Source organism: Sycon ciliatum, chromosome 8 (assembly GCF_964019385.1).
Source record: "Sycon ciliatum chromosome 8, ocSycCili1.1, whole genome shotgun sequence".
NCBI lineage: Eukaryota > Metazoa > Porifera > Calcarea > Leucosolenida > Sycettidae > Sycon > Sycon ciliatum.
Genome location: NC_088650.1, coordinates 21,099,480 through 21,117,554, shown reverse-complemented (window position 1 = coordinate 21,117,554; position 18,075 = coordinate 21,099,480). Strand labels below are relative to the sequence as shown.

The following is an 18,075-nucleotide window of genomic DNA, read 5'->3' as shown; positions in this document are numbered from 1 at the left end:
TGGCAGTACATTTTACGTGGCACTACCGTTTGTCATACCTAATAATAAATTAGTATTGACAATATTCATCAAATGACTGAGAGGAGGGCATGTGATGTCATCTGTGTTACCAAAAGAATATTCGTTCATTCGTTCGTTAAGCTGAAGAATATTCGACTAGTAGGTTTTGACATTCGTTTCACCACTACCAACTACATGTAATATTATCTTCCTCTGTGTTGGTTTTGCTTGTGGCCGTGTTGTGCAGATGTCACCATTGCTGGGTACACCTGTGGTCAGTTCACCTCATGCTATCATGTCACCTGCTGCTGGCTTCTCATTTCCACGTATCCGTGGAGCTCGTCCAGCCCCCGCAACACCGGCCGACCTTCTGCGAGAAAACATGCGGCAACGTGCGGCTGCTGCTGCTGATTCTGTTACACGCACACCAGGTGCTGGAACAACATCATCGAGACCAGCTCGTTATGACATGCCTCCTCCATCTCCAGGTGCAGCCACTGCTGTCCCACCCAGTGATGCGTCTCCTACTCTCACCATTTTACCTGCTGCTGCTGCTACCACTACACCAGCAGCTAAGAAAGCAACATTAGCAGTTAGTAAAAGTTCTGCTTCTACCACTTCTGCCGTTAGTACTCCAAGACTATCTGCAACTAGTGTACCCGCAAGTGTCACTACTACTGCTGCTGCTCAGCATACACCAGTGCCAGCAGACATGGTGCAAGCAGCATCTGTTGCTCGCCACACGCTCGCCAGGTTTGTTGACAATAGCACGTCATGTTGCAGTTGTTTTTGTTGCCGTCACCGTAGTCGGTATCGTTGTTTCAAGTCGGTATTCCCATTCCTATCATGCTGATAGGCTGCTTGTAGACCGCCGCCAGATTAGCGTCGGTCTTTAGAATCCCAACTGATGCGTATAAAAGTGCAATAGGTGTAACAATGGGCGGTGGGTGGGGAGAGCTTAGTACTGTTCAATAGGGCTTGAAAGTCCTACGTCACAGCATAGCAACAATTTCAAAAATTATCCACTTGGATCCACTTGGATCCAGTTTTTGTATGGATCCAAGCACACTTCAAGCGGTCTTACTCACAGCAAGGTGATGTAGCCAGTGAAACTGACTGATTTGGCTAATGGGGGCGGGGTGACAACTGGTGGCGAAATAAAAGTCACACCTGCATGCGACATGAGTGGGTTGCTATACACCCACATACTTAGGCAATAGCAAGTCACACCTTAGTGGATCCGAAATAGAAATCTGATGTCAACTTACTACTCCCTGGCCGTTTTTGACGTCATCACTTTCAAGCCCTATATCCTTGATGTGTGGGTTTCTCAATCTTTTGGCCATGTCTGCACATGCAGTAGTTTGAAAGTTCAGGGGAGTTTGGACAATCAAATCCTGGTTTGTGAGTAGTACAGGAGAAGTCCACGTGTAACTCTCATGCATGTGCACACGTCTCTGTGTTTTGAAATACACTGTTCACACTGTTCACACTGTTCACATGCTAGAAATTCACTACAGTCAAGTCAGTAGTCAAGTCAGTAGTCAAGTACTCTCATTGCCAGCCGGCCATTGAACATTGAACATTCAATGAAGAGGGTTACACATTTACAATTTCTCTCCACTGCAATTGTGCTTAGTTTTGTTTGCTGTTTTGCTCTTCTTGTGTGTGTTTGTTCTGTCATTGATCTCATGTAGTGTTGGTCACCCTGCTTTGGTAAGTCTCATGTAGTGTTGGTCAGCCTGCTTTGCCAGTGTAAGTCTCATGTAGTGTTGGTCAGCCTGCTTTGCCAGTGTAAGTCTCATGTACAACATGCATCTACATGTGCACTTGCATGGCAATTATCCGGCACCCTTGGATCGGATGCTGTTGGATAAATGAATATTTTGGATAACTGAAGCTATATAGCCATCTTGTGTTCACACATCAAAAGGACTGTAGAGCATGATTTTGCCCACATTTTTTGATGATCTCTTACTAGTATTATCCTGAGACAGTCGCCGGGCTTATCTGTATAGACTGACTTGCATGTAATGTTGCATGAAGGCACCGTTCATGGTGCTCACTGTCCACATCTTCCTGTAGTAGGACTGTAAATATACATTGTACAAGCTGTCAGTGTGCTGTTGGATAACCAACGTGCCGGATGACTGACCACCAAATAAGCGACATGCAACCGTGTTGTGAATGGGGGGGGGGGGGGGGGGTATTTGTTTTTCCAGGCCAACGCTGGTACACTGTCAAGCATTCTCTCCAACATCCAACAGTAGACCACACTCGATAGTCGGAGTCGATACATAATTACTTGTCATTACATGTTGTTAGGCTTCTTTGCTGTGTGTGAGATTGTTACTTTTAAAACAGCTCTGGTTGCTGTGCATTGATGATCTTGCTGGGTTTTCTTCTTCTCTCTTTTTATGCAATTGGGACAACTTGATCAGGCCCGAGCTGTCAGTACGCCACAAAGTAAGTATGAGATGGCTAGCCCTTATGAAGTAGCGCGGCCAGTTGCTATTGCTGCTGCTGCTGTTGCTGCTGTTGCTGCTGCTGTTGTTGCTGCTGCTGCTTCACAGTCGTTGCTGTTGTTGTTCTTTTTCCAGTTCTGGATCCTATGAGCTGGCACTAGCATTGCATCTAAAGAAGTTTTTCTCTGCTTTGAACACAGTCTCTACTCAAGGCACATCTCCAATACCAGCGCATTGTATGCATGAATGAATGCATGCACATGCTCACATGCATTGAAACATTAAAGGGGAAGTATACCCTAAAATCAAATTTTCACCAGTTGTAGTCTTCTGAGTGCTGAGTCGAATGGTCTTGGTCCGAGGAAGCTGCGACGCTCCCTTCCTACTTGAATCCCAATCGAACTCGCGCACTTCCACCGAAACTGGGTGACTGCGCCCTACTAGATGGGGATTTGTATGCAAAATGTCACTAAAAGCGCCATTTCGTTCTTATAAAAGCACGGATGACCGCGATTGGCCCATATGTTGTAGTCTTTTGGACGCTGAGTCGACTGGTTTTGGTCCGAAAAGGCTGCGATGCAGCGTTCCTCCTTTATTCCCAATCGAACATGGTTGAAGAAGCGGTCACGTGCTCCTGGTTGCCCAAATCACCTGGTCACCGCGCCAGCAGGCGACAACTTTCACACCAAGGTTCAACTCGAGTTCAACTCGAGTGACAGGACTGCACCCAAAAAAGGTCAAACAGGCTAGTAAGTTGTACCCTGCAGGCACGGTGACCAGGTGACTGGTGTACGCAGGAGCACGTGACCGCTTGTTCAACCATGTTCGATTGGGAATAAAGGAGGAACGCTGCATCGCAGCCTTTTCGGACCAAAACCAGTCGACTCAGCGTCCAAAAGACTACAACATATGGGCCAATGGCGGTCATCCGTGCTTTTATAAGAACGAAATGGCGCTTTTAGTGACATTTTGCATACAAATCGCCATCTGGTAGGGCGCAGTCACCCAGTTTCGGTGGAAGTGCGCGAGTTCGATTGGGAATAAAGGAGGAAGGGAGCGTCTCAGCTTCCTCGGACCAAGACCATTCGACTCAGCACCCCGAAGACTACAACTGGTGAAAATTTGATTTTAGGGTATACTTCCCCTTTAATGGTGACAGTCTCTAAAAATTTACTTGCCAATAGAAAATTGTTGCAGATGTATGTACAAATTTATCACTAAAGGGGGCATGTGATGCGCTACATGAATATAAAGTTATAAAAGCACTGGGGGGGGGGTCGAAAATATAAGACACGTGTCCTCCAATATAGGCACAGATGTCCTCCAATATACTAGAGAAATACGGCATTGGGACATAAATTATCCCGGCTTGTTAAGTCTAGTCTTTATGTGGTCTCAGAGACTTACAGCTGGTACCCCCCCCCCCCCTACGCCTGAACACTTGCCTACTGCATGTTTACTACTGCATGTTTACTACTGCCGAGTATCCGTGTTACATGATAACAATAATTATGATACTGTTGCTGCTATGCTCTGCCGTGTATTGCTGATTATATCAGATCGTGATAGTGGACAGGATGCAAGTTTATCATTCCGGGGTTCCATTAATGGTCTAATTCCGCCATCTCCCATTTTGCCCATGGCACGGATCCAGGTGTGCAGACGTACACAAGCGCAAGGTAACTCCACTTAGTCATACAACTGTGAACTGAGCCTTGCTTACGCCTGTCATACACTAGCAACATAGATAGGTGTGTTGTCAGACTGAGATGACGTGGCAACTGTGCACATGATGTAGCACATGACAATCATGCTCAAGCATGCATAGAAATGCATTGCACTAGCATAGCATACAATAACTAGTGCCTCGCCTTTGAAGAAAACGATGTTGGCTCTTGGCAAAGAAAGTTAGCAAGGTTTGCCTCGAACATAACTGCTGTGCCTGCATGTCCTCTCAATAAGTTAGTACAGAGAGAGCTGATGGTTTGTTACTGTCTAGAAGTGCCGTATTTTACCAATTATAACTCGACTTCGGTTATTTGTGTAAGTTGACCCCCTATAATTTGTTACGAGTTATGACTAACTGTCCACCAACGTAACGAGATCTTCTACAGTCAGCGAGTGCGAGTTCAACCCTATAATTTGGGCATTGATTTCTCGGTTAAATAGTGGTTAAAGCCCAGTTGCACAGTGGGACAACAGCAGCGAAGTCAAAGCTCCCGGTGAACAGCAAACATCGTCCTTAAGATGTTAACCTTGCATAACCTTGCATAACCCTGGGGGAATAGCAGCCATGTACATGTAGTTTGTTGTCTTTAGGACTGGACGTTTGGGACTTTGAACAGAGGAATGTGTTAAACCCTTAATGGGGGTAGTGTAAAGTCCGTAAATGAGTACAGTAAAACCTGCCCCCTCACTGGACTCCCTCACTGGACTCCCTCACTGGACTCCCTCACTGGACTCCCTCACTGGACTCCCTCACTGGACTCCCTCACTGGACTCCCTCACTGGACTCCCTCACTGGACTCCCTCACTGGACTCCCTCACTGGACTCCCTCACTGGACTCCCTCACTGGACTCCCTCACTGGACTCCCTCACTGGACTCCCTCACTGGACTCCCTTCGTTCGTTTTTGATCTACAGGTTTGGGCAGAAACTACTTCTTTCGGTAGAGGAGTTCGTTTTTTGAAAAAAAATTCTACTCAAAAGGGTAGATTCTACTTTCCTCTACCAGCTCTACCGGGGAAAAGTTGGTAGAATCCGGTAGAAGTTGGTAGAGCTACGGGATTTCCAGCAAGATCAAGGATTTGTACACAACTCCATACAAAAAAGAAACATTTCACGTACACATCGTGTAAACTACTAGATCTGGTAGAACAGCGTTCGTACACTTGCCTCTACCATCTACCTCTATCGGTAGAGTGACTCTACTCTACTCTACCAGGTAGCTAAAAACGAACGCAGCCCTAGGCAAAAAAGCATAGGGATGTTATAAATTTTTCATTTCTCCTATTTTTTTTTCCAAGACATAACCTGGGATTCGAACCCGCACTATCGCCCTGCATGCATCCCCCGATACACTTCGCATACATACTCATTCTTCCAAGTTGCTTCACGTTATGATCTTGCATTTGAAAGCCCTATTTGAATATTGTGGCCAGCTGTTTGTGGCCAGTTGTCTTTGATGGTACGGTACGGGACAGGTACGGTCGAGGATATTACGGCACCGTCTACCACCTTGATGATCTAGGCAAAAAAAGAATAGGGATGTTATAAATTTTTCATTTCTCCTTTTTTTTCAAGACATAACCTGGGATTCGAACCTGCACTATCGCCCTGCATGCATTCCCCCGATACACTTCGCATACATACTCATTCTTCCAAGTTGCTTCACGTTATGATCTTGCATTTGAAAGCCCTATTTGAATATTGTGGCCAGCTGTCTTTGATGGTACGGTACGGTACTAGATAGCGCCAGGCATGCCGATGGCACAAACAAACAAACACGGAACGAGAGAGCTTGGAAGCTCAGGGCCCTACGCTATGCTTTTTGCCGTGATGACCTAGGCAAAAAAAGCATAGTAAATTTTTCATTTCTCCTATTTTTTTTTCAGACATAACCTGGGATTCGAACCCGCACTATCGCCCTGCATGCATTCCCGATACACTTCGCATACATACTAATTCTTCCAAGTTGCTTCACGTTTTAATATGATCTTGCATTTGAAAGCCCTATTTGGATATTGTGGCCAGCCATCTTTGATGGTATGGTACGGGACAGGTACGGTCGAGGGTAATACGATACCGTCTACCACCTTGATGACCTAGGCAAAAAGCATAGGGATGTTATAAATTTTTCAATTCTCCTATTTTTTTTCAAGGCATAACCAGACTAGTCTGGGATTCGAACCCGCACAATCGCCCTACATGCATTACCCGATACACTTCGCATTCATACTTATTCTTCCAAGTTGCTTCACGTTATGATCTTGCATTTGAAAGCCCTATTTGAATATTGTGGCCAGCTGTTTGCGGCCAGCTGTCTTTGCTGGTACGGTACGGGACAGATACGGGATAGCGCCAGACGGAGGTCCGCCCGCCCACCACAAACACCAAATTAAAGCTGTGTGGACCCTGGCTAGCGCCAGACGTTACTGAAGTAACGTCTTTTGCATAGCTACGGGAATAAAATCACTGCTTTACATGTGCCGCGGCATGCACCTTCACATAAATACAATCCGTACCATGTGCATATCAATTTTTTGTCAGATCTGGATAAGAAGAACTCCAGATAAGACGAACGAACTTGTTCAGTGCCTTGAAGTTCATCCTAAAGAGGTTTGACTGTAGTTTGAGTAGTGTGCGAAATAAGTACATGTACCAATACTGTTCACGCATGCAGAGAGTAGCATGCACTGGAGAGAAACGGCTTCTCCATTACATGCACGTCAGGTCCGGCAGTTAGTTCGTCTCCCAAAGTTAGTACGCCGCCCAAAAGTACGGGTTGGACCACTAAATTTGATAATAATTACGTGAAGTAGCTCACGATTTTCCTACCGACGACCGTGACTTGTCACTTGACCACCAGCTAAAGACTGCCACCCAGATCACATGAGAGCACCATCAAACCTTCGACTCCTTAAACCTGCAAGAAAGCACCACTCACCACTTCTTACTCACTAAACAGTGTTTCTGTATCAGCTCAACTGATGAGGGCTGAACTGAAGCACTGTGTAACTGAGCAGGGAGTGGTGCTTTCTTGTAGGTTTGCCAAATGGAAGGTTCGACGTGCTTATTATAATAATGCTCAAGATGATATTCCTGAGCCAGTCAAATGTCACGTGAGCTCCAGCGTTGACAGCAGCCATTTTTTTATTGCTGTTGAGAAAGAAATGCATTCTAGGCCTTTGAGTGACGGTTTTGTTACAATAGAGAGGTTTCGCACGGCGTTTTTTGTCGTGACATAAAATGTGGCGCCGGAAATGGCGTTAAATGTCGAATTTGAACGCGAGTCGCACTCCGCTCACGTTCTAACCCATCGTGAGTTTTCGACGAATTTTTGCAGGATATTTTATTATTTTACATCAAGAAAATTCCGAATTGACAGAGATACGGTTAGTTACAACTAATTCGGAAAGATTTTTGTTGCTGCACACAACGTGAAACCTGTCGAACCTAAACGTTGAGTCTTTGGCATTGACATTGAAGTTGAAAAAAAGGTCGCGCAAAGCCTCCCTAATCACAGTTTATGTAGCACTTTCAGTACATCTCATGATAAACTAATAATTTGATAAACTAATAATTTGATTGTGTTTTATCTGCTGCAGCGGGTAATGGCCATACATCTGACGGTCGCCCACTCGTCTCAATACCTGGTCCACAGGCAGGGTAAGCAGAGCTATGTACTTCCTCCGCGTCATAAAAATTATCGCTTCGCACATCACAATATTTGTGACTTGGCTCGTCTTAGTCAGACTGTCGGAATCGCTGTTTTCTGTGTTCAAACACTGGTGCGACCCTTCCTGCGCAATGTCTACTTGTTACTGAAGCCGTGGTGGTCTCTGACTTTGTCGGAGCTCTCTTCCGCACCAAGCAAATTCATCGCGCTCCGCACTATTCCGTCCCAGAGCGCATTTCGTTTTCTGCAGTTCGCGCCGTCCCACATCGTTCGCGTGGGCATTTTATCAAGACTGCAAGCTCGGAATAAGAATCCTGGTGTCTCTCCTGAATACGAAATGCTGAAGTTGACAATGGCAAGAACAAAGTGGTCTCAAATTCCTACAATGTGCTACTTGTGGCGCATGTTGCTGCGAAGGTAGCAGGTCTGAAAACACCAATAAAATCAGCGAAGCGCTTGCCAAGGAAAGAAGGTGCGGAACGGCTTACCCTATCCCGCTAGAAGGTCGTTACAGTGTACTTGAAAAATGCTAGCTTGCTTTCATCGCCTTCCACCTGGAGGCATGGATTGCTTGAAAACGAAGTTGACCTGAATTTGAACGTGCGTCTTCTTCAGCGTATTGTTGAGTGCTGAAGGGTATGCCTCAAACTCTGATGAAGAGGTCGACCTAAGCTGCAAGTGCAGCGAAGCGGGAGGCCACAAACTAAAACTTGGTCCGTCGACAATGCTCTGCCTCAATTTCTAGCTGATTTCTTTGCCCTTCGAGTGGACAAAATAAATTCGAAAAATCGCTCTGGGAAGCGACAATTTTAATGACGCGGAGGAAGTATACCAATGTCATGATGTACATCATCGGAGCATGTTCTTACAAGACAATCTCTTCCCAAATTTACACCGAAAGCAGACCCACCTGGGTTTATTTTCTATCACCTGACTTCACTGGGAAACAACACTGGAGAGAAGATGAGCAGCACCCTCACTTGGTTGAGCTCATTGACACCCAGGGCATGCGCTAAGGATTAAAATGTGCTCTGACGCAATGTCCTGCCAGTTGCAAAAATGGCCGGACATGTCCGGACATGCAAATTTTCACATCAAATCACACAATGTTCAGAAGCAGCATGATCTTTGAAGGCTGGCGTTTTCAGGTTCCTTGAGCCAACGACGAAGGTGTCAGAAAAATTATTGCTGCTGCGAATTTTATCAACAAAACGGGAACACATCTTACACTTCAAATTTTCGACAACGCTATGATCTGAGGGACTGCGCTCATAGCTCAGCCAAACAGAAGTTGAAAGCTCCCTATCATACTCGGCGACCCACTTGTCACAAGTGGTCGTCTTGACTCCTCTGGGCTTCTTTCCAAGAGGAGCACCCGCATCAGCGGTGCTTGGCTTTCTCTTGCCAGACGACATCACTAATGACTATGAGACAAAGGATTGAAGTGCCTTTAATTTTTTTGTACTTTGCAAAAAAGTGCGCGGACACTTTGTCCGGATGTGTACAAAACATCCGGAAACTGACCGTAAACGGTCGGAAATTGTCCGATGTCCGACTGTTATTTCGCGCCCTGGACACCTCTATCACATCCTGCTTGAATGATACACATTTTCCTTCTTCGTTTTAGCATTCCCCGCCTTATCCAGGCAGGGAATCTCATTTTTCGATCTGGCCTTCATTCGGCTGAGATCAGACGGCAAAAATGTGTCCCAGTTGAACTTGTGCACATTCTTGCACAACAAAGACAGAGTCGAAAGGAGTACACAGTCAGTGTATGACTAGTGCACACATGTCACATATCGAAAACAATCATGTCATGTGAACCTTTTTTCGTACGAGTGTGTTTGCTGATATAATTCTGTCTTTTTCTTGTTTTTTTTAGGTCAGTTGCTCCTTCTCAGTGGGATATCGCTTCCCCCAAGGTATGTGCAGTGTACAGTCTGTATCGGTTATAGCGTACCCTTTTGTTTTCAGCAATATTGTAACAATATCCGATGTATCACTACAAGCGAGATTACATCCACATATACAGTATACCGTAAAGTACCGTTGATCCGTCCCCTGTCGAATTATCTACCTATGAAGCGACTTCAGCGTATGTCAAAATACGGTGTTGAACCGGTGCATGCACTGCTGTACACACCATGTGCCAGTGCAGTGCCAGTGGATAAAAATGTGCACAACCCAGCCAGGCAAGGTGTACATAACACTGCACTTGAGAGCCTTGATCTAATTACCGTCCCCTGTCGAAAAAGCAGCTGGGAAGCCGCAGGGCGCAGGGCGGTATCAATAGTAGTTTACGGTACTATCATCAGCCCCCTCTCCCTATCGATGCACAATGTACATCTTTTTCTGATTCAGATTCCTTCTGCTGTCACATCTCAAACTGGAAAGGACCCATCCACTGAAGCGGTCAAACGGACCCAGCGAGTGCGGCGCTCAAAAGGTTCTCAGTCCGTTTCACCTCCGCTGTCCAAACGCCCAGACCGTGCAGCAAATTCTCGGGCATCTCGGTCACGAACAGCTCAACAATCACCTCAAACTGACCCCAGCCATCCTTCGCCAAAGCGGTCCAGAGAGAGTGAACGTGATGACTCAACATCTCCTGCTTCCATGACGAAACGACGCAAGCGCCGACATAGCAGTTCACGCCAGTAAATGTGTTCGGTTGAGTCAACAAATCCACCTTGCTGCCAGCTGCAGACTGGACTACACTATCCACAGTGTCCAAGACGTGGCCAGCATCTACTTGCAATATCGCCTATCGCCTTATGTTCCAGCGTCACCTTCTGTGCACATGTTTATTTTGTCATCAACTACGGTTGATCTTCTGCTCCATCATCAACTATGGTTGATCTGTTCCATCATCAACTATGATTGATCTGTTCCATCATCAACTATGATTGATCTGTTCCACCATCATCAACTGTGACTCATCTTGCCTATCATCTTTATACTGTTTTTACTCACACCTTATGTGCCATTTTGCTGATGCTGCTAGCACTAGTTAAGCATGTGCTCTTGTGCCCTTTCACACTTTGGTTAGATACTGTCTGCTGCGTATGTGAGCACGTGCATCACTGCATACATGAAGTTGCATGTTCTTTTCATAAGATTGGATAATTCTAGCGCAGCTGTCCTTTGTTTGTGCAAGTGTACTTTCTACATATCAACACATCACATCGGCTAGCCAATGTTCACGAGGAACACTATTCATTGCTACCGCTGTCTTTGATCTCCATGCTTATTATCATAATATGAAGTTACTCAATCTGCGCATGAAATTAGGAAGAAGTGTGTGTGTGTTGTACACGTGCGCTATGCACATTACATCTCAATTCCAGATCGTCTGCTGCTCTCTTTTTTTGCTGAATTTCTTTGGTCTGTTCCTGTTGTCGCTGGCTGTACTATTTTACCGTCCCAATACTTGCAGAGTGATTGCAGCCCCCCCCCCCCCCCCCCCCCCCCCTTAGCTGAATGCTGCATGCTTGCCTAATTTGCCTACACCGAACGACTTTGCCATATGCACAGCAGGTTGCAGAATGTTGTTCAACTAACTAAGTTACTTGTTGTATTGGTGGCAGAGGGGGAGATGTCTACATGTATGGAGGGTGGGAGATGTCTACATAACATGTATGATTTCACGTATGCAGTCTTCATGTACATGTACATGATATTGGTACATGACATTGTATTGGTAAGCATCTTCTTGACACGTGACGTTCCTTGCCTTGCCTGTCGAGGAGAGCTCTACAGATTCGCCATCCAATCACGAATGATTATGTCAGCACGATGCGAATCGTGGAGTTCGCCGAACCATCATCTATGGAGGATATTATTATCTTTTGCCACCAGCCCCTTACAGCTTACGTGTTGCCTGGCAGTTCGCCAATCCACGACGCGTCTAGCGAAACACTCTTGCGCAACAATTTCCTGACCGCATTCTGATTAATTTTCATGCACATAATCAATACTGGCCCAGACAGATTATAATATCCTGCCAAAATACCGAGATACTGAGTATTGGGTAAAATCAAGAGTACAGTCATAACGTGGTTATGTGCTCTTGGTAAAATATGTGCCTGATATTGTACAATAAACAGATAATGTACTTGGATTTCCTTGTTTCTTACCCGGTACCCGGACACGTGTGTGAAAACCCGTGTTGAGAAACCGACCCTGCGATTCTTATGAAACATTGTGTACGGGAAGTGGCTAAAATACACGTTTTTCCTGAGCAAAATGGAGCAAAATACTGTATTGGGTTTCTTGTGCCAGGCTCGGCAAAAATTAATATCGAAGATCTCGCAGCAACATTTTGCGGCAAGATATTGAGCTAGCGCGAGGCGAGAGGAGCAGAATCTGTCAATGCACATATATCTATCTAGCTGTACCATGGCAGTGCTCATTCGTCCTCGAATTGGTGATGGGGCTGTGAAAATCTAGCGGCAGTTAGCACCTGTACCTGCGCGCGAGTCAACGTTCAACAGCAGCTAACCAGTACCTATCAAGACAGGGGCAAGATTAGGGCCAGTCTACATTTTCTTTTCCTGTTCATTCTTGGACGTAGAAGTCATGTTCATTCTTCTTCCAGCACAACTGTACTATCTGTACTATCTGTACTATCTACAGCCAGTCAGTAAGCAGTAGAACCAAGAGTAGACCTCTACTCTTGCCTTTCTTGGTAGAACAACGAGCGTGCCTGCTTCTCTTCAGTTTTTACAGAGGATAGTTCGCCAATTCCACTACATGCTCTGCCGGCGTTGGGCACAGCTGCAAGCGGCTCAGTGTTCTGACTAACAGCAACATGATCTGCTCTAAACTAAAGGAGGTGGCGGAAGCTTCGCTAGAGTTCATGAGAGTTGTGGCTGCTGCGTGCAACTGGTAGCGTATCTTCCCAGTAAATCTTCCACATACTGCACAGTACATCATGGTACGAGCAGTGTACCTGAGAGGCTGAGTGCTGTTTGTCGTACTTGCACTTGTCACAACTACGCTGACAATCCGTACATCGCTATGGTTGTGTGGTTTATGACTGCTATGTGAGTATGTCGGCTCATGCCGGTTTCCATGGTTACTTCCGCGCAACTCGACTTCGTTAATTCGTCCGTCACGGCGTCACTGCGTCAGACAGTACCGACTAATTCGCGTGTACCGGTACATGGTGTTCTGCATGGCGCATATGCCGATGGACCGGCAGATCTACCAGTGTGCACAGTCCTGTATTTTCGGTGCGTCACATGATATGACCAGATGCTGAGATGCTGAGATGCTGAGATGCTGAGATGGCTGCCGCGCTCCTTTACTAGTACAATACGCAAGTCCTACTGCAGCAGACGTGGGTTGGCAAGTCGGCGAAGAAAGGCGCTCAACCCAATCTTGCTCAGGTAGGGACAGAGACTGTCTGAGGATGTTGTTGAGTTTGCATGCTTGCCAGTGTTGCTTGCTTTTGTTTTTGGCACACGACATCACTTTTTCTACGAAAATCAGCAAAAGCCTGAGTACTCGTAGTAATAATTTTAAAGGGGAAGTATACCCTGCAGTGCTATAGCGCTAGTGGTGTATGAGGGGGGGGGGGGGGGGGGGGGGGTGCTCAAGCACCCCCCCCCCCCCCGAAAATTTCGACATAGGCCAACGTGCATGATGTACCCATGCCGCTAAAAGCATCATAACTTTGCGACCGATAGTCCGATTTACGCAAATGACGGCCCATTGGAAAGGTCTTGAGTGAGGCTATGCATTGAGATGTGATTGAATTTGAAAACTGTATTGTGCCCAAACTCTGAAAGAAGAAATAGGGATGTTCATAAACCAGACTTTGAACGTGATTTTTGGTGGCACAATTATCAGATTTTTCTAACTGATTTTGACATGAATACATGATTGTACTTTAATGTGCCAGGACAGAGGGCTATCCATATCGCCAGGGCCTCGACTTGTTCTATTCCGATTTTCCAGGAACACTCCGATCAGTTGTTCCGACAAACCCGGCGACCGAAACGATTGTCCACGAAAGTGTACTAATTTGTTGTTTCAGGCCCTTGAAATCCTGAAAATGCCACGACTTCTAAAGGGGTCACTGCCCCCTCGACTCCCTGCCATTTAACACCTCCGACACTGCTTCTGATTTCTACCAACATAAAAGTGGCAGCCCTCTGCTTACTATCCTGTTTGTGAAGCTATCAACGTCCATTGCACTCGCTTCCTGGGAGCTTATTTACTCATGCCAGAAGTTGTAATGGTAGTTTTGCCTTCTTGCCGCCCATTCAATAAGTGAAGTACTTTGTTACCAGTACTTCAAAGAGCAGTAGTCAAATCGAAAATGTTTTCGTGATAATTATGATCTAGTAGCCTACAATTGTAGTAGCGTACTCTTGGATCTAGCTTACAAAGGAAGTAAAATATTTAATGTTGTCCTCCAAAGGGAGGGATATACTTGGGATTGGGTACAGTCAGTCCTCGCTTATCCGGTCCTCGTTTATCCGGATCCCTCGCCATCCGGAAGAAAATCGCTGATTACCGATGTGCAGCATATGTTATGCATACAACATAACCGGACCTCGCGATCCGCATACCGGTGCAAGATTTTGCGTACAAACTGGTTAAAATGTGTACAAAAAGCTTCGTCGTATCCGGTTGCACGTGGCTTGCAGAAGCTAGAATCAGGAAGTTGTACAAGCAAACGAGGTCCTTGACCTGCTGGGTGCATGCAGACAGCACTCAGCTGCATGCACTTGTCATTTTTCTCGCTTGTTTTACATACTGTGCACGCTAGTTGTACTGCATAGGACCCGTCTACATGTATGTATGACGCCACTGCTTTTGACATGCCACATGCATATCCAGTATGTGTGTTCAGTTATCCGGTTCCCTCGCCTATCCGGATATTTTTGTGGAAAACAGATCTGTGCGGTTAAGCGAGGTCTGACTGTACTTCAAGGCCTCATGGTTGCTCCATCCTACAAAACAGGTCCTACATTTTCCCTCGACTTGGAAAATCATGACACATAGTGCACTAAAAATCAAGATACATGTAGTTGTAACGGGCCGCAGTCTCTCTCGGAGGCAAATGCAGACGGGTCTCAGTGAACACACTGTTGTTAACTTTATTATTGAACTAAACGGAAGACTACATTGTAAACATTAACTCTGACTCTAACTCTAAACTGACATTTCTAACTGGCATCTCTAACTGGCGTTTCTAACTGGCGTTTCTAACTGGCGTATAGAGAATTGTGAACAGCAGCTTTTATAGGCAGACAGCATACGTGCTGCAACAGCAATGGTCACGGCAAAGCTAAGCAGAGAGAAGAAGAAAGGTCAAAGTATGATGTGTGGGCTACAGTCATTGCACAAGGAATGCCATTTGATTCTATGCAGAAGAAGGAGCTGAATGCAGTGTGGGCAATGGGTGTAAAGAGGCGGTTGAAAGTGCAGCAAAAGGTCTAGAGTAGTATTTCTAAGGTCAATATGAAACATTGAATGCAGTGCAGTGAGACTAGTTACTATGCACATCATGCATCTGCAAGCACGGTAGTAAGAGTTGCAAGTGCGGTAGTAAGAGTTGCAAGCACGGTAGTAAGAGTTGCAAGCACGGTAGTAAGAGTTGCAAGCACGGTAGTAAGAGTTGCAAGCACGGTAGTAAGAGTTGCAAGCACGGTAGTAAGAGTTGCAAGCACGGTAGTAAGAGTTGCAAGCACGGCAGTAAGAGTTGCAAGCACGGTAGTAAGAGTTGCAAGCACGGTAGTAAGAGTTGCAAGCACGGTAGTAAGAGTTGCAAGCACGGTAGTAAGAGTTGCAAGCACGGTAGTAAGAGTTGCAAGCACGGTAGTAAGAGTTGCAAGCACGGTAGTAAGAGTTGCAAGTGCGGGGTGCGGTGTAACACGCGTGACCAATACATTGAAAGTGATTCACGCTGCAGCTGTGTGATCACCAGCGTGCCAACGCTACATAGTATCAACCGTGGCATCCATGAATCACATGCACAGGAATGATGCACTATTCGGCTCTAGGAAAAGGTTGGAGCACCCCCCCCCCCCCCTGATTCCGGATCTTGCGTACGCCCCGCCCTGAAATCAAATTTTCACCAGTTGTAGTCTTTGGGGTGCTGAGTCGAATGGTCTTGGTCTGAGGAAGCTGAGCTGGACGCTCCCTTCCACCTTTATTCCCAATTGAACTAGCCACTTCCACCGAAACTGGGGGACTGTGCCCTACTAGATGGGGATTTGTATGCAAAATGTTGCTAAAAGCGCCATTTCGTTCTTATAAAAGCACGGAGGACCGCGATTGGCCCATATGGTGTAGTCTTTTGGACGCTGAGTCGACTGGTTTTGGTGCGAAATGGCTGCAATGCAGCGTTCGGCCCTTATTCCCAATCAAACACGGTTGAGTAAGAGGTCACGTGCTCATTCATACACCAGTCACCATGGTCACCTGGTCACCTTGCCCACAGACTACAACTTACAGCCTGTTTGGGCGCGATCCTGTCTCTCGAGTTGAACCTTGTTGTGAAAGTCGTAGCCTGCAGGCACGGTGACCAGGCGACTGGTGTACGCATGAGCACGTGACCGCCTACTCACCTGTGTTCGATTGGGAATAGGGGCCGAACGCTGCATCACAGCCTTTTCGGACCAAAACCAGTCGACTCAGCGTCCAAAAGACTACAACATATTGGCCAATCGCGGTCCTCCGTGCTTTTATAAGAACAAAATGGCGCTTTTAGCGACATTTTGCATACAAATCCCCATCTAGTAGGGCACAGTCACCCAGTTTCGGTGGAAGTGGCTAGTTCAATTGGAAATAAAGGAGGAAGAGCGTCCGAGTCGGCTTCCTCGGACCAAGACCATTCGACTCAGCACCTCGAAGACTACAACTGGTGAAAATTTAATTTTTGCCTTTACTTCCCCTTTAACTTCTCCCTTAATTAAAACGGCATGGATACGAGTCATGAATAACTGTCCAGTGCTGTACTGTAAGATAGTAAAGATACTAAGCAGTGGGCAGAAAGTGACATAACTATATTAACACACTAAACTGACAGACTACTGAGACATTCAACGACCTGACACCTAGCTCGAACACATCTCCAGTGCGCAAACCAACCACCTTCTAGCTTGGAAAGTTCAAGGTTATGGTTATGGCTTATTCGTGCATATTTTTGCTAAGCTTCCCCTTCTGTACAGTGGAACTCAGAAAAAACGTACCCCCTCGGGAATGGCAAAAGTACATACCGTACTTCCGCACATAACTTATAAGCGCATGACATAAGCCCCCCCCCCCCCCCCCAATTATAAGCGCATGCGCTTGTATGCGAACACTATTGGTGGAACACCCGGGAGCTGAATATACTGCTAAGCATTGTGATAACACCATTGTTTAGGACACAGACAAACCTTTATTGTACATAATATGCGTATGGGCTTCTACCTGAACATGCTCACACAACGAAAAATCTTTCTCAGTGTAGCAAATTTTATAAGCCCATGCACTTATGTGTGGGGAAGTGTAGAGTAGTATCCGAGCTACTTCTTATCCAAAGTAACTTAGTTGACTTCTGCGGCCCCACCAATACAAGTCATAATGATACTACTTCTGCGCCCCCACCAATACAAATCATAATAATATTATGTGCAGTATGTCAAAATGCTAGAAATTATTTGTTGCACTCAGAAATATACGTGGTCAGCGCCACCAAGCCAGGTTTCCTGCGCTGCAACCAGCCTCCTCCCCACTGTACAGTGGGAGTCAACATACTAAAGTACCTGTCAAACATACTAAAGTACCTGTCAAGCGAACCTAGTACCTGTTATGTGCACAAGTGTAGGAAAACACCAAACTAGCACGTAGAACAGGAGGTTAGTTGAAAACACCAAACTAGCACGTAGTTCTGTGGGGACCTGCTGAGAAGTCGGCATACACAAGTTACACGTCGTAGCAGAGTACAGCAAACCTGTCAAGGCGACCACCTGTCCCAGAAGACCACTCGGCGGGAGACCACCTAGTTACAAAGACCATTTTTTAAGGTCCCTTGAGCGGTCATCGTAGACAAGTTTCACAGTACTTTGTACCTGTACACATTTATATATGCACTTCAGAATGAAAACCATTTATATATGCACTTCAGAATGAAAATCATTTATATATGCACTTCAGAATGAAAATCATTTATATATGCACTTCAGAATGAAAATCATTTATATATGCACTTCAGAA

At 45.9% G+C, this 18,075-nt stretch overlaps 1 protein-coding gene across 2 annotated transcripts in view; it reads left to right on the top strand.

Annotated features, from left to right (window-relative positions):
* LOC135822304 (condensin-2 complex subunit D3-L-like) overlaps positions 1-11,424 on the top strand; it is a 97,208-nt gene extending 85,784 nt beyond the window's left edge. The window contains exons 39-45 of one of the 2 annotated variants that reach the window (XM_065335042.1): positions 248-753; positions 1,698-1,716; positions 2,442-2,466; positions 4,025-4,144; positions 7,793-7,853; positions 9,746-9,785; positions 10,225-11,424. In XM_065335042.1, the coding sequence (XP_065191114.1) occupies positions 248-753; positions 1,698-1,716; positions 2,442-2,466; positions 4,025-4,144; positions 7,793-7,853; positions 9,746-9,785; positions 10,225-10,521 (1,068 nt within the window). In that variant the 3' untranslated portion in view covers positions 10,522-11,424. The other variant, XM_065335043.1, reaches the window with a different exon arrangement.
* The last annotated feature ends 6,651 nt before the right edge of the window (positions 11,425-18,075 follow it).